The sequence below is a fragment of the Eupeodes corollae genome, chromosome 3, assembly GCF_945859685.1.
Source record: "Eupeodes corollae chromosome 3, idEupCoro1.1, whole genome shotgun sequence".
Taxonomy (NCBI): Eukaryota; Metazoa; Arthropoda; class Insecta; order Diptera; family Syrphidae; genus Eupeodes; species Eupeodes corollae.
In genome coordinates, this window is record NC_079149.1 from 117,119,901 (window position 1) to 117,142,177 (window position 22,277).

The 22,277-nt window shown below is 35.1% G+C and overlaps 5 protein-coding genes across 7 annotated transcripts; 4 read left to right on the forward strand and 1 right to left on the reverse strand.

Moving 5' to 3' along the window:
• The first annotated feature begins 153 nt into the window (after positions 1–153).
• On the forward strand, positions 154–10,079 carry LOC129952592 (uncharacterized). Its single transcript, XM_056065264.1, has 4 exons — positions 154–417; positions 6,153–6,295; positions 9,571–9,674; positions 9,743–10,079. The coding sequence occupies exons 2-4, from the start codon at positions 6,214–6,216 to the stop codon at positions 9,944–9,946; spliced, it is 390 nt and encodes a 129-aa protein (XP_055921239.1). The 5' UTR covers positions 154–417; positions 6,153–6,213; the 3' UTR covers positions 9,947–10,079.
• Positions 10,080–10,204: 125 nt separating this feature from the next.
• On the forward strand, positions 10,205–10,841 carry LOC129952591 (uncharacterized). Its single transcript, XM_056065263.1, has one exon. It carries the CDS (start codon positions 10,212–10,214, stop codon positions 10,671–10,673), a length of 462 nt encoding a protein of 153 aa, XP_055921238.1. The 5' UTR covers positions 10,205–10,211; the 3' UTR covers positions 10,674–10,841.
• On the forward strand, positions 10,709–13,182 carry LOC129952590 (ankyrin repeat domain-containing protein 39). Its single transcript, XM_056065261.1, has 4 exons — positions 10,709–10,841; positions 10,908–11,082; positions 12,307–12,513; positions 12,567–13,182. The coding sequence occupies exons 2-4, from the start codon at positions 10,986–10,988 to the stop codon at positions 12,800–12,802; spliced, it is 540 nt and encodes a 179-aa protein (XP_055921236.1). The 5' UTR covers positions 10,709–10,841; positions 10,908–10,985; the 3' UTR covers positions 12,803–13,182.
• Positions 13,162–17,680, reverse strand: LOC129952588 (poly [ADP-ribose] polymerase tankyrase-2). 3 transcript variants are annotated; one of them, XM_056065259.1, is made up of 5 exons: positions 17,442–17,680; positions 15,500–15,625; positions 14,954–15,435; positions 14,167–14,890; positions 13,162–13,622 (listed from the first exon to the last, which is right to left on the reverse strand). In XM_056065259.1, the coding sequence occupies exons 3-5, from the start codon at positions 15,404–15,406 to the stop codon at positions 13,327–13,329; spliced, it is 1,473 nt and encodes a 490-aa protein (XP_055921234.1). In that variant the 5' UTR covers positions 15,407–15,435; positions 15,500–15,625; positions 17,442–17,680; the 3' UTR covers positions 13,162–13,326. The 3 variants fall into 3 exon arrangements, with proteins under 3 accessions (XP_055921234.1, XP_055921232.1, XP_055921233.1); XM_056065257.1 differs by lacking the exon at positions 17,442–17,680 and adding an exon at positions 16,185–16,419; XM_056065258.1 differs by lacking the exon at positions 17,442–17,680 and having other exon boundaries at positions 15,500–15,979.
• On the forward strand, positions 17,255–18,905 carry LOC129952589 (eukaryotic translation initiation factor 3 subunit H). Its single transcript, XM_056065260.1, has 3 exons — positions 17,255–17,412; positions 17,742–18,419; positions 18,486–18,905. The coding sequence occupies exons 1-3, from the start codon at positions 17,335–17,337 to the stop codon at positions 18,741–18,743; spliced, it is 1,014 nt and encodes a 337-aa protein (XP_055921235.1). The 5' UTR covers positions 17,255–17,334; the 3' UTR covers positions 18,744–18,905.
• Positions 18,906–22,277: the final 3,372 nt, after the last annotated feature.

Consider the following 22,277-nt stretch of genomic DNA (forward strand, 5'->3'; position numbering starts at 1 on the left):
AAAGCAACGAAATTGAAGAATAAAGAAAAAATGTAAAAATTACGATATTTCTTCCTATAATCTTTCCCATAAAAGTGTTGAGTAGCCTTAAAATTTCCTCACATTAATGTACCACCTACTACTTAAATTTTTCATTCTAATTGTACCGTCATTGTTTTTCGATGAAAGTTCGTCTTTCGAAACGAATCGCAAAATTTATTACAAGTTGAAGTTAAGTTGTGCAAAATTAATTCCAGTTTGTTCGCTGATTTCGACCTCAATTTTTAATATAGTTACATACAAAAATTATAAACCAAGTTCAATAAATTACTTGTAAATCTCTGCTGTGCATTTTCTTAAAAAATCTCTATTGCTTTGCTATTTAAATTTTACATTGAGTGCATTTTTTTTTCTCATAAAGCATTTCATCATTCCAAGGTAAGTACCTACATTCTGAAGTTGATTTGCTGTCTAAATAAATTATCTATATTTGGTTTTTATCTTTTTTGATTTTGGTGACTTGGTGGTGTAGCAGGGCAACCACTTTAGGTCCAGACACAAGGCCCTGCATTCGCCACCTCCCCCAATCCTCCTGCAGTTCATTTACAAAATTTATTATTTTCATTTTTACTAATTAACAAAACACAACTTGGAAAAGTAACTCGCTTCTACGCTACGCCACTTGTTTTTGCTCTTGTCCATGTTATTTTTCTTTATCAAATCTTATTGCACATTATTTTTCTTAATGCGTCACTTGATTTGTAATTCAATTAACAACCAAGTTTTGCTTTAGTTGTTTTTATAATTTAAATTTATATTAATTTCCATTTCGCATTTTTATTCATTTCCCAACGAATGATGTCATTTAGCGCTTTTGTCGTAAAACTCACAGCACCATCGCAGTTAGTAAGTAGCCAAACCATAGTCCTAACCATCAAACTACCTTGTCTGACCTTATTGTTTTGTTTGTTATGTTTCTCATTATTTTGTGTTGTGCGTTTTTGTTGTTTTATCATCCTCCTCTTCCTCCTGGTCCTCGTTGTGCCGTTTGAGACTCTTGGCATTTTCTTAATTAAATTTTCCTTATTATTTTACATTGCCACAGAAAGTTGTATCTTGGTGACCAAAATGTATTTTCCTTCCTTTTTCATACCTACACACGTGTAACATAGAATACACTTACTTAACTCCTCCTGCACCGCAATTTTGTTTTCCTAAACGAATTCTCAGAGGGTCGTGGGTTGTCGGTCGTCGCCCTTCTTCGTGTTGCTTTTTATTCTGTGTTGTTTAACGTATTTGGTCCTGGTGTACCTAGGCAGTCATAAAATGAGGTTGTAACTATTATTGATTTGTTTCTGCAAAGTCATTTAGTGTAAATATTTGTTATCCTTGGTTAGTGCAGCAAGCGTTACACCACTCCTTGTTTGCACAACAAACTCAATTCAGACAGACTCGTGCTGCTAGAAACAAAAACATAAGGATGAGAATTCCTCCCTATTGACTGACTAGCTTCTACTTTACACTGTCACTGACTACAACCATAATGAATGTGGGCCGAGTCTGAATCACAATGGGCAGTAAAATTGCCTTGTTTTAGTGTAATTTACATGCAAACTATATTATTCGAGTCGTTCGTCGTAAGATTAGCAGAAATGATGTCGCATTTTCATTTTAGAATTAATTAAAAAAAAATGTTAACATTTTGCGATGGTTGCTTTCGATTACAAATTAAAATGTTTATTTTTTACTACTAATTGAGGTTTGCCGTTTGAATCTTAAAAAAAGTATCATTTTTCCAATAAAATGGTAACAATTAAGAAGCAGAACACGGAAGGATTTTTTCAAAGGGCTAAAAAAAATCATTTTCTACAACAATGCATAAAATAAAATCTAAAAGGAGGCAATGAACAAATAGAATATTAGTTATTTTTGTCTTACCAACGACCTATTCATTGATAGAGCATTGGCTCATGTAGTGAAACCATCTAGAAACTAACACTAGCCGTTGTCATTTTGATCGGCTTAGTCGCCAAGGTGATGTGTCATAAATCCCTATATTTATGTGGAGAGAAGTATGAAAAATAATGTAATTAAATAAAATTGCTCTTAGAAGCGCATCAAACGACTGGCCCAAGGTAGAATGTTATTGAATTATGTGCGTTATGAATAAGTGTACGCTATAAAAACGGGAATATGTTAAAAAAGAACACTGAAGAGAGTTAGATTTGTCTTTTATACCTAGCTTTACAGAGTTGGGTGTTGAGTTTTAAGTATTAAATCGTCTCTATCGCTTAGGAAACTATACTGACAGAATTCATCAAGGTCACAAATAACTTACTTTCTTAATTACTTAAGTTGGCGCTACAATCCGGGTTGGACCTGGCCCTTAACCAACACGCGTCCCTAGCCAGCTCGGTCCCTAGCTAGCTGTCTCCTGTTTCGCACGCCAAGTTGATTGAGGTCTTCACCCACCTGCGTCGCGGTTTTCCTCTACTTCGCCGGGCTGGAGCGTTGATGTCCATTCGTTGAACTTTAATTCTGCTAACTAGGTCAGTGTTGCTGTACAGCCCGTACAGTTTGTCGTTATATCTTCTCCTCCACTCTCCATCTATGCGTACTGGACCAAAATCATCAGAAGAATTCTTCTATCGGAGCATCCTAAGACGCTCTTATCTTTCTTTGACAGGGTCCAGGCCTCAGCGCCATAAAAGAGAACCGGGATGATTAGTGTCTTATAGATGGTGATTTTAGATGTTCGACAGAGCACTTTGCTTCTCAATTGCCTTCAAGTCCAAAGAAGCAGCGATTTGCAAGAGTTTTTCTTCGTTTGATTTCAGCGCTGGTGTCGTTGTGTGTGTTTATAGCGGTGCATAGGTAGATTACCTACCTCGAAGTTATAGCTGTGACGTTTTGTCAAAGACGTCGTTGTTCAATGTCCCTTTTTGATGACAGCATATACTTGGTCTTGCCCTCATTGACCACTAAACCCATCTTCTTCGCTTCCGTCGCAATGCTCAAAAACACTCCACTGACATCACGCTTTGATCTTCCAATTATGTCAATATCATCTGCGTATCCGAGTAATTGGATAGACCTTTGGAAGATTGTGCCTCTAGTGTTGACGGTTGAGTTTTGCACAATTCTTTCCAGAACGATGTTGAAGAAGTCGCATGACAGTGCATCGCCTTGTCTAAATCCTTTTTTGACATCAAATGCATCGGTAAGATCTTTTCCGACCATGATAGAGCAGCGTGCATTCTCCATCGTCATTCTGCACAAACGGATAAATTTGACAGGCATGCCAAAACTAGACATTGCTCTGTGGAGCTGTTCCCTATAGATGCTGTCTCACGCGGCTTTAAAATCGATAAATATATGGTGGGTATCGATTTGAAGCTCCTGGGTTATTTCCAAGATCTGGAAGAAAGGATCTTATATGCAATGTTAATGAGACTGATGACTCTGTAGTTGGCGCAGTTTAGAGGGTCTCCTTTCTTTTGTATCGGGCACACTATGCCGAGATTCCACTCATCAGAAATGCTTTCTTCCGACCATATTTTGTAGATGAGTTGGTGCATGCTCCCAACCAAGTCATCGCCTGCTGCTTTAAATAGTTTGGCAGCGATGCCGTCAACTGCAGCAGCTTTGTTTGACTTCAGTTTAGATATAGCTCGTCTAGGTCGGGTAGGCGGAATTGTTGATCTGCGTCGCCTAGGTTGAGTGGTTCTATCTCCCTTACAGCGGAATTTGGTTCTTCATCGCCATTATATAATTTGGAGAAGTGGTTTTTCACGAATGTTTCATGTAGGTATTATGGTCAGAGCTGGGTTCGCAGTAGCGCATTCTTTCACTTTAACGACAGCTTCAATTATTTCCTGATTATTAGCATAACATCACATCAGCAGTTGACAGCTCGATTTCGAAATATTGAAGCATAAGATCAAATATATAATTGTTGTGCAAAATGCGCTCGTCCAAAACTAAATTTTCATAAGTTTGTAACGCAGATCCCTCTCTGGATTTCTTATCTTTTTGATTGTCTTTCTGGATAGGATTATAGCGGGAAACAGCTGTCATTTTTGACAGCTAACTTCAACAACTTCAAAAACAATCAGAAAGCATGTTTTAGAAGACTGCTTGCATACCTAGACTTTAATGACTGAATCACAAAAACGCTTCAACTTCGGCTTCGTCTGCGTTACGGTGGGCCTGCTTCGAGGTTGCTTTGAATGACATTTCTATTATTTCATCCAATAAAAATATTTTGTTTGTTGACATTTTTTACAGCAAATCTTCAGATAATTAAACTAGGTAGGCGGAATTGTTGATCTGCGTCGCCTAGGTTGAGTGGTTCTATCTCCCTTACAGCGGAATTTGGTTCTTCATCGCCATTATATAATTTGGAGAAGTGGTTTTTCACGAATGTTTCATGTAGGTATTATGGTCAGAGCTGGGTTCGCAGTAGCGCATTCTTTCACTTTAACGACAGCTTCAATTATTTCCTGATTATTAGCATAACATCACATCAGCAGTTGACAGCTCGATTTCGAAATATTGAAGCATAAGATCAAATATATAATTGTTGTGCAAAATGCGCTCGTCCAAAACTAAATTTTCATAAGTTTGTAACGCAGATCCCTCTCTGGATTTCTTATCTTTTTGATTGTCTTTCTGGATAGGATTATAGCGGGAAACAGCTGTCATTTTTGACAGCTAACTTCAACAACTTCAAAAACAATCAGAAAGCATGTTTTAGAAGACTGCTTGCATACCTAGACTTTAATGACTGAATCACAAAAACGCTTCAACTTCGGCTTCGTCTGCGTTACGGTGGGCCTGCTTCGAGGTTGCTTTGAATGACATTTCTATTATTTCATCCAATAAAAATATTTTGTTTGTTGACATTTTTTACAGCAAATCTTCAGATAATTAAACTAGAGCTTCCGTTTGGAGTCACATTACGTTCTTTTCCTTACGATTGTCAAACGAAACGTGAGGTCGAAGCTCCATTGTGATAGCATGCATTGAATTCCTATGGCTGAACTCGAAAACGTCAGGTGAAGACGAAGCTGAATCATGTTTGTGATTCAGCCATAAATTGTACTTTTATCTTGCAAGATGGAGATTAGCTGAAGTCAAGTCGAAAGACTATAGTGTTCCTTTTGCCATTCAAACGTTATCATCTCGACAAACTGTTGTCTGGTTTTGGCTTCCTCGCTCCATCTACTTCATGGCTAGCAGATGTTTTCCAGTTAAGGATCCCAAGACAAAAGCAATGTACGTTATATTCTACGCCACGTTTTGACCACGATTTCTACTTACGCAGGCGATTCAAACACCTCATTGGATATTTTCTTTTTTCATTTCTTTAGTTTAGTGTAGGTAGTCTTTCCAAAAGTCAGTTTAAAACGAATCATGATTTTTTAAATCTTGCTAGCTACTTTTTTATTTATGCATCTATATATTTTTTTTTGTCAAAGTGCACGTTATTTCCTAAAGTTGTCTTTCCTTAAATACTAAATTATAAATCCACTTGAGCAATATGAATTATGTACATACGTGCGACTCGAGTCATTCAGTTTCTGGATCTGCGTCACTGACTGTTCGTATTGTTTTGTTTATATTTTCTTTCTGATTTTTTTTTTACTTAACACTCCCCATATTCCGAAACACGCAAACTTTGTTGTTAATCATTATTTTTCTTTTTTTATTATTATTATTATGTTTTTTTTTTTCGTTGAGCACCTAGTGTGGGTTTTGTGTGTTGTGTGCTTTTAGCTGTCACTGTTGGTCTTCGGTTCGCGTCACTTTTACGGATGCCGGTGGGTACCTATAGTGAACCTCTAACTCTTCTCCAGCACAACTCACCCCCATATTTACTTAACCTGATGAAGACTGCTAGGAGGAAATAAAGGCGAGAGAAAGCAGCACTACGTAGTAAAAAAGCATGTTTTAGTTTAGTGTAGAGTAAACCGCCGCCGTTGCTCATTTATTTAGTTTTCTATGTTCACTTCAATTCAGTTGAATAGTAGAAGTAGTTTTTATTATTTTGTATCTTTTTTTGCATAAACTGCATTTGATTATATTAAAAAAAAAACGAAGTAGTATTTTTTACGTATGTTGTTTTATATTTAAAACAAAAACAAACAAAAAAACGTTTTTCGGAATTCTAGTGAAGATATAAGAACTTGGGGAAAGAGAAAGATTTTTGGTGGCATTACGAAATAATCTCAAATGCCATACATCATAATTCGGGGTAACTTAGCTTCATACAGTCATAAGTACCCCTGGCGTGTTCTTGTCTCTGGATTGAAAGGTAAATTTATTTAACTGATAAATTATAAAAAAAAGCTTTCGTTGTTTTTTTTTTCTTTTTATTTTTTTTCTTTTTAAATGTTACCATATAAATTTGCGCTTCTTTTTCATTTTTATTCTTGTACATAAATGTATTCAATTTTGGCAAACAAAATGATTATTCTTAAACTACTTTGTATTTTGCCTATTTTATATAAATGAATGATTGAAATCTGATATGGTTTTATTCAAGGTAGCCGCATTTTATGCTGATTATCTATCTTCAATCGAAAAGTCAATTGTGTTTATGAATTATTGTGCACTTTATTTTATCGTAATCTTTATAAAACAAAAACAAAAAACGATTGACTATTTGGCATTTAAAGAGTAAAATATTTACAAAACAATTTAAATGATATATGAAGTTTTACGACGCGAAGTGTATCTCTTTGACATTGGGGAGTTTCCTTAAATGACATCTTTTCCAGTTCATTTAAGGTTTATGGAATCTGATTTGTTTTTGTTTAGTATTGCGAGAAGTGTACTTTATTTTGTATGACTTCTAAGAAGCTTTATAGGGAATAAATAACTCATTATTTCTCTTATATTCTTATTTGGAAGCACAGAGATTTTCAGTTTTGTCTTAAATTTTATGAGTCATTATAATCCATTATATTGAATTTTTCTCCTCTATTCTTAAAATGTTCAGTTCACTTTTATCGATATCGTAAAGGGCAAAGTCTTGGTTGCAATTATCGATAGGAGCGATGTCGAGGGCATGTGGCAAAGATCTAAATTTCAGTTGGCTTTTGAAGAATTAGAAAGTATTCTGAACTGGCTGGCTTTAAGGCCATGTCCATCGAATTTATTATTAATAAAGTGTGACTAAGAAAAGAATCTCTGTACTTTACAGTACGACCGAAATTGGGCTCAAGAGTAAACTGATGGGAATTTGTAAAAGAACGAGTATTACGGTTGAATTGTTTGAGGGGAGGAATGCAAATGGCTATTTCATTAGAGCATTGCTTATGGAAGTAGCAAAAAATAATGATAGACATGAAACCTTACGACGGTGCTCGAGATATGCAAAAGTTTCAGTTAGACAACGGTCTTCTATCATTTTTTGAGCTCTCTTTTGAATTCTGTCCAAGAGACTCAAGTGGGTTATAGGAGCAACCGCGAAAATATGGGTATTGTACTCAAGTTTGGGACGAATATAGGCTTTATAAGTTATAGCCAGATCAGAAGGGGTAAAAAACTTCTTGCATCATCGGAGAAAACCTTAACACTTAGCAGCATTTTTGGCGATGTCAAATATGTGATCACTCCACAACAAGTGGTTGCACATACCTAGGGCTGATAGCTGTTCAGTCTCCTCGATGCAAGTACCACTCATGGATAGTGGCATTGGGGGAGGGTTACACTTTTGCGACAGTAGACAGCATTGAGTTTTCGAAGCATTAAATTCTACACGGTTTTTGATTCCCCATTGGACAATGCTGTCAAGATCAGAATTTAATGAGCTTATCATACCCCACCGTTGATACTCCACATTCGAAAAAGAAGGATCAGAAACTAAAAACGAATATGAGAAGCTAATGGTACTGTCATCCGCGAAACAATTTAGGGGGTTAGAAGTTTCGGACGAAAGATCATTTATAAAAATAAGGAAGAGCGTCGGAGACAAAACGGAGCCCTGGGGCACACCATCGTTTATTCTGTGAATATCTGATTTGAACCCGTCCAATACTACTTGAATTGAACGGTCCGAAAGTTAATTTCTAACCCAACGAAGAAGGGATTCATCAATACCAAATGCACTCATTTTCGATAAGAGAGCTTGGTGCCAAACTATCAAAAGCCATTATGTCGTGGTTGGTCCCTAATGCTTGCGTTTCAAAATCAGGATTAATAGGAAGGAAGCCAGGTCATCCCGAGGTCCATGATAGAGTATAATAATCTGAATAGAAATTTGTTTATTTAAACTTAATTTGTTAAAATAGTTCTCAAATTTGTCCTGCATAGTTGTTCAAATGTTTAAAGATTTTAAATTCGAAAAGTCCTTTTTTAGCAATACATAAATAAGTGTATCTCAACCTTTTATTTCTGTGTGCAAGGGCTGGCAAAGATGGCGCCACGTGATGCCAGTGCCACGTGCACTATAAACACTTTATAGTACCTGCAAAAAAGAAGACCATGTTTTGATACAATAAGTAAGGGTCAAATAAAATGTCTGCTAAATGACAGAAAATTGTCATATTGCTGATGAACCATTATCCATTATCCTTCTATTAGGGTTGTAAGTATATAAATATATCAAAACCATAACAAACTTTGCACGCCCTTTGTTGTTTTTTTTTTTTCAAAGCAATTAGTATTCCACTAAGTAAAGTCATAAATCCAAATTTGACTAGAACTAAAACTAATCACCTTAGTTTTCTCTCTAGAGGAATAATAAACAGATTTCAATACATAAAAGCTATAATGGCACCATTGGAAGCAATCAACAAGTTCATATCTCACTTAATCCAATTTCCCCTAAAGCCTACATTCTGTATAAGAAAAGTGCTCCTTCTATATATCCGCATATACGAGTATGAATGTATGTATGTATAACAAATATTGTGGCTCGTCACAAAACGATTTACTTTATGAGAGTTGACACAATCAACAACAAAAACAAAAATGAATAAAACAAAAGATACCTATTCCTATGTTAATTTTTATTGTTTCTCTAGAGGAGCTCGTTATGTGTGTGGCTCATATTTTCATTAAATGTTGTAGGTTTTAATTGTTTAGGAATAGGTATTTTTTATTGAAGAGAGCACGTGAAAGTGTATATTTTGTGGTTTTGCTAGTGCACTTGTAATATTTTTAACGACTAATCGATTTATCGATTGAATAAGAGAGCGCACATTATCCAAAAAACAATATAGAACTTGCGTGCCTACTTTTTTTTAATAAGATTTTCCATTACTTTTGCTTCGGTGCAGTTGATTCGATGGTATTTTGTTGTTGAAGTACCTAATACAAAAACAAAAAGAATTTTAAAGTAGGGGCTTTTTTGGTGTTTTTATGTGTCCCTATTTGTGTGCTTTCTGCATCAGTTCAGTGAGTTTCCATGGTGTAGTCGTGTCATATCAAGACGCAGCATAGGACAGCGTAAAAAAATAGAAGACATTTATTTTGTTAACTTATCTGTTAGTTACTGCTGCATTATCTTTTTAATTCAATTACTATTTTATAAATGGTTATATAGCTTTATTTTGTATTCATACTTTTTTATCTTTTGTTTAGCGGATGAGACTGAGCAATTGAATCAATTTTCTTGTGGTGGCTACACCGATGAGTCAACAATAGTCTATTTAGTTCATCCATGTCGTGTTTTATCAGCGCTTGAGGTAAATATATTCAATTTATTTTATATTTGCTCTATCAGTTGTTTTTTAATACAAATAAAATTCTTAAGATTCTTGGATTCCGAGTGGTTGCATCTTCATCGACATCAGTTAAGCAAGACTACAATGAGTACATGTGGACTATGCGTAAGGAATTCCGTGAACCAGAACCAATAGAAACATCAGATACATCAGTTGTAAGAGAGAATCTATCGAATATCGATCGAGAAGCCGGTGTTTTCGGAAACTATCATAAAGTCGATTCACCTGAATAAATATTTAATCATACCATAAAGAAAAACACAAGCCAACGCCACAATAACTAATAGACAACTAAAAATCAACCCAAAAGACTCTCTACAAAAAAAAAAACTAATTCTATTTCTTATCTAATTCAAATTCAAAATCCTTTTTATTGATTTTGGAGTTTTTTTTTTAATTTTACTCATCACACACAAAAAAAAACAAAAACGAAAAAAAGGTAAACAAAAAGAGTTGTTTTTTAATTTCAATACAATACAAAAATAATACATCTCTATTATGGAATGTTTAACGAGACAAACTGCAAAGCCATCGTCAGCACCACTATCAGCCTTAGTAACTTCAACAACAGCTGCTGTACCAGCACCTGGAACTACCCAAGCTGCTCCAGCAACTCCACCAGCTTCGGGAACACCAACAAATAATGTTCCAGCACCGGTACCGTGTAGTACAAATGTTGTAACCATTCCAGTGCCGATAGTTAGCCAGGAAGACATTTATACGTATATTAGCATTAAGGGTTCTCTGCATGATCGTACCACCGCTGTTTTTGGATTAAATAGTGACGAAGTATTGGCCCTATCGAAACGTTTCGAAAACGGTACTACAAATATTGTTAATGGAGTTATGATCAATACACCACCAATGCAACTAATCAATACATTGAGTCAATTGGGCTATAAAGTAATTTGCAGTACTGGTGAAGCAGAAATTGTCTGGACCATGCAACGTGAAGTTTAGACTTCACATTAAAGAATCTGTGCAATAAATTAAAAATAATCTTTAACTTTCTTTCAAGAATAATTAAATATTCAAATACAAACAAAACAAAATAAAAAAAGACGCTTGAAGGACTTGAAAACAGTGATTTTTCGATTTAGTTATTTTCTTGTGACTTGAAAATACTAAGTAATTACATAGTTATAAATTTGTTTGTATTATTTACACCTATATCTTGTTTATTTCTTTTAAAAGAAAAAAAAATTGTTTAAAACAAAACATACATATTTAATTCAGTGTGATAAAAATTGATCAAAAAAAGAACATACTAAAATGGAACACGCGGCGGATTGTGGATGTAGTCAACATGCGTCTACAGTACAGCAGACACTTTCGGAATTAGATTTTGAACGCGGCATCTGGAATGCAGGTTAGTAAGATACATACAAAATCTTTTTCAAGGCTCTATTATCTTATATATGTATTATGAAAAATGGGCAAGATTTATTTAAGAATTATTATTTTATTTTATTTACATTTGTAAGTGCCATTAACTGCGAATTGCTAATTATTGTACATGGAAACTATTTCAGGCAACAGGCCAGTCGCTTATTGGCATTTAATGCTTCAAAAATCGAGCACCTTCTATAGATTAATCTCATATTCAACATTGCTCTAAATAACTGTTAAGGGTTTAATATTTCGACCGACCGACTATGTAAGAAACCGTTGTACCTCTTCTTATCTAAATAAGAAACTCTTTTTTATTTAAAATGTGCACATATATAAAATTCACATATTTGAAGATGTCCCTATAATCTGTCCTAAAAGGAACTTCGAAAATTTGATTTTAAATTACTACCCCTTCCCCTTCAAACAATCTATTATCTAATTTAGTCCAACTTCAGACTAATTGTCAAATATAGATATTCTTTTGTTAACCGATATTCAAAATGTAGAATGCTTTAACCAACTCTGTTTTTCCCTCCCATTGCAATACTTAAAAATGCAAGAAAAGTGTGTATCCGTATCTCTTCCTATTAGCACAGTACACTTTTTCGCCTTCACTTCCACTTTCCGAATCAAAGAAAAACATTTCGAAAACAACTTAAAATTGAAACTCAATGACTTTTTTAACTCGTCTTAAATTACTTGCTGTCAAAAATAATTTGTATCGAGTTGATCGACGATCGACAATCCTCGATTGTATAAAGTTACGTGCTGGCACCCCTGTGTTTTACTCTAATCATATTAAGAGTTGTTGTTCACAGGAGTAAGAGCAAGAAGTACAAAATCCAAGAGAAGGATTGGCAAGACGTTCAAAATCCACCGTATTGTTTTGCCTAACATACGAAGAAAACAATTATCCATAAGTCTTTTCTCCCTAGCGCAATTTAACACTCAAGTCCCGAATTTCCTGCCAGCACCAGCTTGGTTAGGTTATTAATTTTTTAATGCTTCCACAAAATGAGAAAATCTATATCGGAGCAAATAATAAAAAAAATATCTACAGAAGCAAACAGAAACAGTGATTTAAAATTTAAAAACAAATTCGTAGTTAGTGACAGTAATCGCAGAAATTTGCATCATTTTTTGTACTTATGTCTTCTATCTCAAATATTTTTGAGAAATACTTATTATCATATTTTTTTAGCAATCTACAATGAAGTCGATAGAGTTAGAAGCTTTATTGGCCTTGGCAAAACAATGGAACGTGATAACTTTGGTTATACAGCTCTCCATTATGCAGCTCGAAATGGCAACGAGGATATCTGCAATCTTCTCATAAATGTCGGTGGTGCAGATGTAAATGCCGTTACAAACGGTGGTGCAACTCCACTTCATCGAGCTGCTATGATGGGTAAGTTAAAAAGAGTTATCATAATCGAATTATTTACGATATATACTTCATAGGTCATTTGAATATTGTTGAATTACTTATCAAAGCTAAAGCTAATCCTCTGCTGCAAGATGAGGATGGACAAACAGCTCTCCATCGTGCTGCTTCTAATAGCCATGTAAGCGTTACCAACTATCTCATCGACTTGCAACCTAATCTAAAAATTGTTAAAGATAAAAAAGATCAAATACCATTTGATGTAATTCCACGAAATGCGAATGATGATTTTAAATTTTTGCTTAAACCTTAAATTATTATTAAAATTTATTTTCATTTTGCTTTGTTAATTATTAAAATTAAAACTGTCCAAGAACATTTAAAATATTTCATAGAAATAAAACAAAAATCACCACTAACAAAAAAGTATTACCAAAATCTTTTTTCGTATTTCAATATTTTCACATACCTAACATAAAAATACAATAAACATACAATTAAAAAAAACAAGAGAAATACATACAAAAAATTAAAATAAATAAACATACCTTATATAAAATAAATATATATATATACATATGTATAAAACTTTGTTAAGCATGTTAAAAAGACAGGAGAATTAATGTGGAAAAGAAAAACAAAAACAGAAATATTGAAAATAAAACAAAACTATTTCTTTATCTAGTAAATGCATTTATTGACGTGTTTTTTTCTCAATTTTTGTTTACTTAATTATTTTTATTATTGACTCAACATTTTTGAACTCTAATAGTATATAAATTGTTAACATTCATCATCATCGTCATCAACAATTAAAAACCAAAAAATTAAACTTGGCTAAATTCTTGGTAAATCGTCAAACTCAGCCAAGTACTTTTGTAATGGAATCGGTATTCCGGTTTGTTTTATTAGCATACGTAATCGTGATTCGTTGTGATTATTCGTATTGGCAATTTGTTTGTCCAGATTTTTGATTAAAAGTTTTCTTATTTGAATTCGACTTAAACTTTGCAATGACAACGGATTGCGGCACTGATAGGTTATCCATGATTCAAGATCTTGTCGCTGGGCATTCCAATGGGGTTTGTGACGTGTCACCGGTTGAAAGAGTGATTTATTGAGACCAGCATGGACTGTAAGAAAAAGTTGGGAATACTTAAGTAAGTTGGAAAAAATATGGAAAGTAGTATTGATGAAAATGTTCCCCTACAAATTTCCCTTATCTTGGGTAAAATTTCCCTCAAAATATTTCCCATCGACAACAACTTAAGTCACTTCTACTTTTTCCCTGTTTCTTGTAAGATTTCTTTTGCCGAATCATTCACAATGGGAGAAGTCCTGAGGGACATTTTATTGACCTTAGCTTTTTTATTTTATAAATTGAGTTTCAAAGAATTTAGGACTCTTCAAAATGACCATAGCTTTAATATTTTATAAATTGAGTTTTCAGGGATTTTGGGATCTCACTTCAATATGCCAAATGTAAGGTCTCAAGGAAATGGGTATTTTAAATTTCCTAGAGGACAAAATTTGAAGGGAAATTTAATTCACCATTAAAGCACCCAATGGATCTATCGAAACCTTCCTCAAACAAAAATCAGTAGAATAAAAATAATCGAAGGAAATTTGGCTCATGAAAGTCGCCGATAAGACTTGATGTGAATGACTAAGACTTACCCAGCAATATCAATAAATTCAGGTAAGATGCCCTCAAGGCTACTCTCAGTGTATCAGCTACATGGTCCGTACAAATGATGCTCACATCAGCACCCTCCTTGATCAAGAACTCTGCAATATCCAGTTTCTTCAGCACAATAGCTCTGGTCAGCGGAGTCGTACAACACGACGTCCCGCTACTATTCAATGGCACTCCATATGCCAACAGAACCCTAGCAACTCTCCCAAATCGTTGAACCGATTCGGCATATTGAACCGCGTAGTACATTTCATTTGAACTTTTATCGATTGGTTGTACACCTCTTCTTTTGGCATTCTCTAACAGACACTCCAACATCTCGGCATTGCAACTGAATATGGCCAAAAATATTGCCGTACATCCAGCCAAATCTCGCACATTCAAATTATCCCCAGCACCGTGGGCCAGTAGGAGTCTAGCCATTTCGTGATAGTCATGCTTGACGCACTTGTGTAGCAGATAGTGGGAGATTAAAAGACGAGCTCCGTGCTGCAGTAGATACCCAGCGAGATTGACTTTGTTTCGAGCAACGGCAAGATAAAGTGCCGTATGACCGTTACAGTCCTCTTGATTCAGTTTGGCCCCTTTGCTTACAAGACTAAATGCAATTTCATCGGCGTCCAATTCAATAGCACACATCAGAGGTGTGTACTCCCGATTGTTTGGTTCATTGATGTAAGCTCCTGATTGGAGCAATAATTCCACCTGAAAAAATATGTCGTGAGAATAGAATAAAAAATTTCATGAATTGTTATTGATTTCTCCTACCACTTGAAGATTCCCCTGGCGAATTGCAATATGCAGAGCAGTTTCACCAGTTGTAAATGTTTTTCTATTCGGATTCGCGCGATGGTTGAGTAGAAGACGAACAATTTCTTCATTATTTACAGCTAAATGCAACGGAGTTATACCCTTCGCTGTGGTTATGTCCACTGGCGATTTGTGTTGCAACAATATACTAAGGCAATCAGTGTGACCATAAGCTGCCGCATAGTGTATAGGAGCACGACTCAAAGCATCAACCGAATGTGGATCTTCCCGCTTCGATCCGTAATTATTATTTACAAGAATTGCTCCGGTTTGTTCGAAAGTCTTGGCATAATACAGGTACAATGATGAACATTCGTCTGGTTCTGATGCCGTACAAGAATCACTATCGAAATCGATTTCGTCATCCCATTCTAGATTATCCATGCCATCAGGTGTATAGTCGATTTCCATATCTGAACATCTGGCAACAGTTCTAGAATCTATACTTATATGTTTGTTAAAGCAATGTTAACCATTTTTCATTAATTATTCAAATGAACTCACTAAAAACTGTGTCACCCTCTTCGCATGATTGAAGTAAAACTTCCAGCACTTCCGAATGTCCTTTTAAAGCCGCCTGTCCCAGAGCTGTTCGCCCGCAGGAAGATTTCTTAGTTGCACAAGCTCCTTCTAGGAGAAGTTTTATAACATTATCAAGATCACCAGTCGATACATAATAGAAAAGTCTTTCATTAATATCTGCTATGAATTTCGACATATTTGCATTTGTTTAAGGAAATTTTATAGTTTTTTCTTTTGTTACTAGAAATTTGTATACATCTTGTTTGGTGGAAAAAGGAATAAACGTTGACAAGTTCAAGTAGAGTACATACAATTGACACGGATAAAAGGACATGCGCATTTTTGGTATCAAGGAATAGTTGTTTGAATGAGCTGAATGGATGAATGCAGGGTTTGAAGGAGGAATTAACGGGATCAGAGGTAAGAACAAAGTCTAGATTGTTGTCGAATTGGCCTACAACTCAGCAAAAATCTCGACATACCACGAAGAATTGTACGCAGTGAAATTTTTCGTAACAAAGACGGAAAATGGGATATTGGAATGAAGCTACTTTTGGTTAAACCCCAAAAGATCCCTCTTGGTTTTAATTAGTGCCGAAAATGCTGGCCATTTAACATATTATGCAAGTAAAATTCTAACCACTCAAAAATTCAATACAAAACTTACCAAACATTACAATACACAAAACACAAAAAAAAACCAAAACCAAAAAGTTATCTATGCAAGAATTAATAACAATGCATTGATTTATATGCACGCGACTCCACGCCATGTATGATTTATTGGTTGGTTTTATTGAAATTAGTAATATATTAGTTTAATAATTATATGTATTTGGATTTAAAGCAACAACGATGAGACATCCTAAGCTACGCACCGCCGCGTGTGGATTGGAATTGGAACTACAAATTAAAAATGGGTCCTCGAGGACCTCAAGTGCAATTATCAATCTGTCAGAATAAAAATTGACAGTCAATACAGATCAAACTATTTCTTATTAATGAGGTTTTCCATGGGTAAAACTAATAAATTTATTTTTAATCTAGATCTGTATAAACACGATTTTCTCCTGTTTTGCATTCCTTGGGGCAAAATAAATTGATTGTTAATTTAATATCAAATATGCAGATCTGGATTTTTAGACGGATAATACTACTACCGACCAATACTAATACAATTTTTTAAAAATATTGAACTGGAAACTTGACAGTTCTACCGCATTAGTTAACAAGTATACGAAGTTACAATACAACAACAAAAAATAAAACAAATCCAATCATGTTCCATGGGCCACGCTAAAAAAGTCAATCTGAATTAGCCCATGAGCAACGGCATAAGAGAACGTGTGGAGGATATACTTTTTGAAGGATTTTGAAAGAATTTCACCAAATAATTAAGAAGAATATTGAAGTTAAGTTTTATAAACAATACCAGGGAAAATATCAAACAAAATTTAATTGATCCTAGGTGACGATTACAACACAAAATTATTGCCGAATGTAATAAATAGTACCATCCATTTTAAAGTTGCAATCGGCACCACATATTACTTTGGTTTGCCCACGACTTGATAATCAATGTTGTAAGTAATCCTTTCCGTGCTTAGTAAATATCAACAATATTACGCTTGATATAGAGTTTACCTTTAACCATAATTTTTGTTTGGCAGCTCAGCAGCTGCCATTTTTTAAATTAAGATGAAATTGGCATCACTTTTTTTTTAATTTCGTTAACTTTGTTCGAACAACAACGAAACAAAAAAGTGAAACTGCAACAAACTTCACTCAGGTTTTTCTTTCGTTTGACACGGTTAAAAATGGCTGGCCGCGGTGGAAATTCTCGTCGTGAACAAGAAACTGATAATACAATTACTCACGTACAATGTGATGGATTGGTAAGTTAAATTTGATAAACAATAAATACCTTTTAAAAAAATTGTAAAAAGTTGCACCAAAAGTTTATTGAAATTGTGAAAATATTTGCAAAGTCTCAGATCACGTTTGGTGAATTTGTCACCACCTCTCCAGACAAGTTTGACGTTTCGTTCACATTTGACAGCTCACAAATAATTGTGTACAACACACCAAAATTTTTGGTTAAGATGCAAATTTTTGCAGTTTTATTTTTTCACAAATTTCTAATGAAACAAAAATGTAAATTTAAAAGTTTTTTTTTATGTTTCTATCTATGGAATTTTATTATGTTTTTGTTGAATAATTTTAGGCTGTAATGAAAATGGTGAAGCATTGCCAGGAGGAGTCCAGCAACATGGACCTGGCCCAGGGAGCCCTCCTCGGTTTGGTGGTAGACAAGCGTTTGGAGATCACCAATTGCTTCCCCTTCCCCAAGAGCAGTGATGAGCTCATGGACGAGGAAATGTATCAATTGACCATGATGCGTCGTTTGCGTCGCGTCAATGTTGACCATTTCCACGTCGGCTGGTATCAAAGCTCAGATGTTGGTAACTTTTTGTCGTTGCCTTTATTGGAATCGCAATACCATTACCAGACCAGCATCGAGGAGTCTGTTGTTGTTATCTACGACACTCAGAAGTCAGCTCGTGGGTTCTTGACCCTCAAGGCCTACCGTCTGACTCCACAGGCCATCGCCATGTACAAGGAGAACGATTTCACTCCCGATGCTCTGCGTCAGCTCAAGGTCGGATATGAAACCCTCTTTGTTGAGATTCCAATTGTCATCAAGAATTCGCCTCTGACCAACATCATGATGAGCGAGTTGAGCGAGATGGTTCCTGAGGATCAGGGCCACAACTTCCTCGATTTGGGAACAGCCTCAGTGTTGGAGAATCATATGCGCTGTTTGATTGACCGAGTCGATGAACTTTACCAGGAGTCCATGAAGTACAATAAGTACCAACAGATGGTCTTCAAGCAGGAAACGGTAAGTGACTGAGCTCCTGCCTTCTTATGCTCCTAATAAACATTTTTGTTCATCTTCTATTTTCAGGAGAAACACCGCGCTTTGTCTAAACAAGCTGCTGAAAATGCAGTTCGTCTATCCAAGGGCGAATATCCAATTCCAGAGGAGGAGGTTCTCAAGCAGTTCCGTCCTCTGCCAGTGCCAATTCGATTGAATGCCACAATCACTTCCGGACAAATCAATACCTATTCCCAACATATTTCACAATTCTGCTCACAGTCTTTGGCTAAATTATTTATTACAAAATCATTGCAAGACGCCAAGGAAGCCAAGGACTCTAAGTAGATACAACGATCATTGGAAAATCGTGTTTTTTTGTAAAAGGAAAAAGATAAATAATTTGTAATTTAAAAATTCAGATAAGGAGCATTTGAAAGAGAAAAGAGTTAAAAGCATATGTAAAAGAAATAAAAATAATCATTTTACATCCCTGTCTGTCGAATTGAAGGAATTGTTGTCTTATTTTGAATTGTTATTAATTCTAACGGAAGATTGCACAGATTTTCTTTCTGATACCAAAAATATTTGTTCTTTTGACGAAGAAAAGAAACCCTAACATTTTGCACTCTTCTTTGTTATCTGGTTTTTAGTCAATCGGGAATAAAGTTTTTGTGGAATTCTAGGCTTTCATTTCGATTGACTAAAAATCTATGAGAAACTTTCGACCTTACAAGCGGTTAAAATTTTTGAAGAAGGGAATAATTTGAAAGGAAACTTCTTCCATGAAGAAGTTTTATTATTGGTTTATTGATCATAAGATTAGTTACGATTTGTGTGACGTTTTCAAAACGTTTCGATAAGGTCAATAGTTCATCACTATTTAATCCAAACCAATACCAATTCTTTATGGCACGATAAAATATTTATTCAGGTGAATTGACTTTATGATAGTTTCCGAAAACAACGGCTTCTCGATTGATATTCGATAGACTCTCTCTGAAACTGATGTTTCTATTGGTTCTGGTTCACCGAATTCCTTACGCATAGTCCACATACATCCATATACTCATTTTAGTCTTGTTAAGCTGATGTCGATGAAGATGTAACCACTCGGAAACCAAGGAACTGAAGAAAACAAAATTGGCCCTATCAGGAATTCCTCGGGAAATATTTTTCCCACGGAATTTTGTTGTTCCCGGGAACGCATTCCTTCTATCGGGAATTCCCTACGGAATGCTTTTCCCTGGGAACAACTTTTACCAGCATGAAAATGAAAAAAAAAAAAACGAATATTGTTTTGGAAGATTTTGACATATGATTTTGAAGTAAACAAAAAAAAGTTTATTTATTTTGTGCAGTGCTTAATTTTATTATTAATTGACAAGATAGAACAGAGAGGACAAAATGAGCAGGGAATTATAAGGCGGAGTTTAAGCGGTCATTGTAGTACCCGTGGCATGATGGTTAGTGCGTTGGACTTTGGACTGTCATGCCAGAGATTTTGGGTTCGATCTCTGCCTCTGCGACCCAAAGTATTTTCACGGGTACTGCCTCTTGTGAGAAATTGACAAATTCTCCAAGACTAATCCCTGTCATGAAAAGTGCTTTCGCAAATTTGCCGTTCGGATTCGGCTAAAAACTGTAGGTCGCTTCCATCCCTGACAACAGTACTCGTACACAGGAATGGTTGAGAATTGTCCGTCACTAGGCCCTAGTTCTCAAACGGACTGTTGCGCCACCCAACTTATTTATATATTTTAAGCGATTATTCAAATCCTTTACAGCTACCAGAACCACTGTAAGTTGAAACATTTGATTGACTAATACATTTTTGATGCCGTTTCTATCTACAGATTCCATCGTTACTATAGAGCTAATAACCATTGTTTAAACATTTGATGGGTACGCTGTCTGATTTCTCGCCTCAGTCAGAGGAACCTATCGCTATTCCTCTTTTTCCTTTTATTAAGATAAGTGCGTGTTTGCGTTTCTTTGCAGAAGGTGGGTATCAGACAGGAGTGGGATAAGACCATGAGTTGGGGTGGCTCAATCTTCACTTTCAGAAGTCCTTTCAATTGTATTAGATATCTTTGACAACAAAATTTGCCCGTTACGGATCAAGATGCAAATTAATCAAGAAGAAAAAAGGAAAACAAGCTTAAAGTTTTATGAAAAGCAAACAATTCCTTCTATGTATTTGTTTCGAATAAGAAGAATTTGACCCATAAAAAAGTTTTTTTTTCCACGTAACATGAAAGGAAAAATTTCCGAGGGAAAAAGCAAAAAATTTCCGATACAAAAATTGTTCATGATAGGTATTTTTTTCTCTCGGAATTTTTCCCTAATTTCGAAAGATGTTCACGATACCTATTTTTCGAATATGGGAAAAAGTTCATGGGAAGCACAATTCCGCTACAGATTGTGAGGAAGCCAGTTGCAAAGTGCATGCATTTGCTTTTCTTGTACTTTCATAATATAATTCGCCCATTGCCTTCACTATGTTGAAGCCATAGGTGTAAATGTAAACCTTAAAGGTTAGCCTTCATTTGTCAATAGGTATCAACTAATCACCCAATTCAGGTATCTAAGTGTAGCTACACGAATGTTTTTAAACATGGTTCTGTCTACAGAATGGATTGCTTTAGGTTTAGTTGATAGTTGGAGAGTGTTTGCAAAAGCTCATGCCCTGTTAGTGATGATTGACCAATAAAGAATAATCCACGACTAAAGGTCAGATTAGTTAATTACTTATAGATTTAGCTTTAAAACTACAAATATACCTATGTAATGTACATATAGTTCTAAGGGTGTTGATGGTAATCCAACAATAACATTAATCCCAGGATTAGGATCAGGTTAACTTTTAAGAAACTATAGGTGTCAAGAAAGTTCAAGACTTTATTTAATTGATATGCATACATACGAAAGTACTTATACTTTCTTAGTAGTAAATAGAAGGTATACTAAGTTAAGTTTGACAAAAAAAAATTAAAAAAGTTTAAATGGGAACAAAATTTTAAATTTACATCTGTAATTTCTATGGATAAGGTAAAGTTATGAAAACTGCTAGCTTGAAAGCCAAAACAATCTGCGGTAGTTTTATTTCCATAATGGGTCATATTGAATCCAGATCGGACATCCTCAAATGTGAATCAAAGTTCAAATATATCACAAACTTAACCAACTATGTTGTTTAAACTAAAAAATGGGTCTTTCTCTAGTCTTTACTCTTTAAACGGTTTGAAGTATTGTTTTTGGAATTCTTGATAAGAATTATTCCTTTTTTCTTTTTCATCATGGTAGATTTTAAGAGAATGTGTAATATTGTACGAGTATATTATTTGGTCGAATTTTTCGTTTGTTTAAAGCCTATCCAAGTTATGAAGGCCTGAAAGATACATGGACGCCAAAAAAGATTTATAATTAAATTGACAGTCATAAGAGAGAGTGCAATTACTCTTTCAGATAAGTCGAATATAGTTTTCACAATGCAATTTTGTTGGGACAAAATAAAATAATAACACTTTCCAAAATTGCTACTGCACAAAATTGCACACCATGACCAAAAGAGGAGTTATTCGACCTCTATGCTACATCAAGTTTACTGTGGCTCGCATGGTTTGCATATAGAAGAGGTAGGTACCTACTTTGTAAGTCAACCCTAGAATTCAGTGCACAAAATAATGCAATTCTCAGTCCCAGATCTACTCAACAGAAAAATAATGTCCAGTATACGACGACGAGGACAACGGACGCATGGACGGAGATAATGGGTATGTTGTGATGATTCTGATTGTGTGATTCAGACGGATTTGGTAGGTACATAGGTAGCTCTCTGCCATTACTATCTTTTCTACTATAGTACCTACCTATACGCCT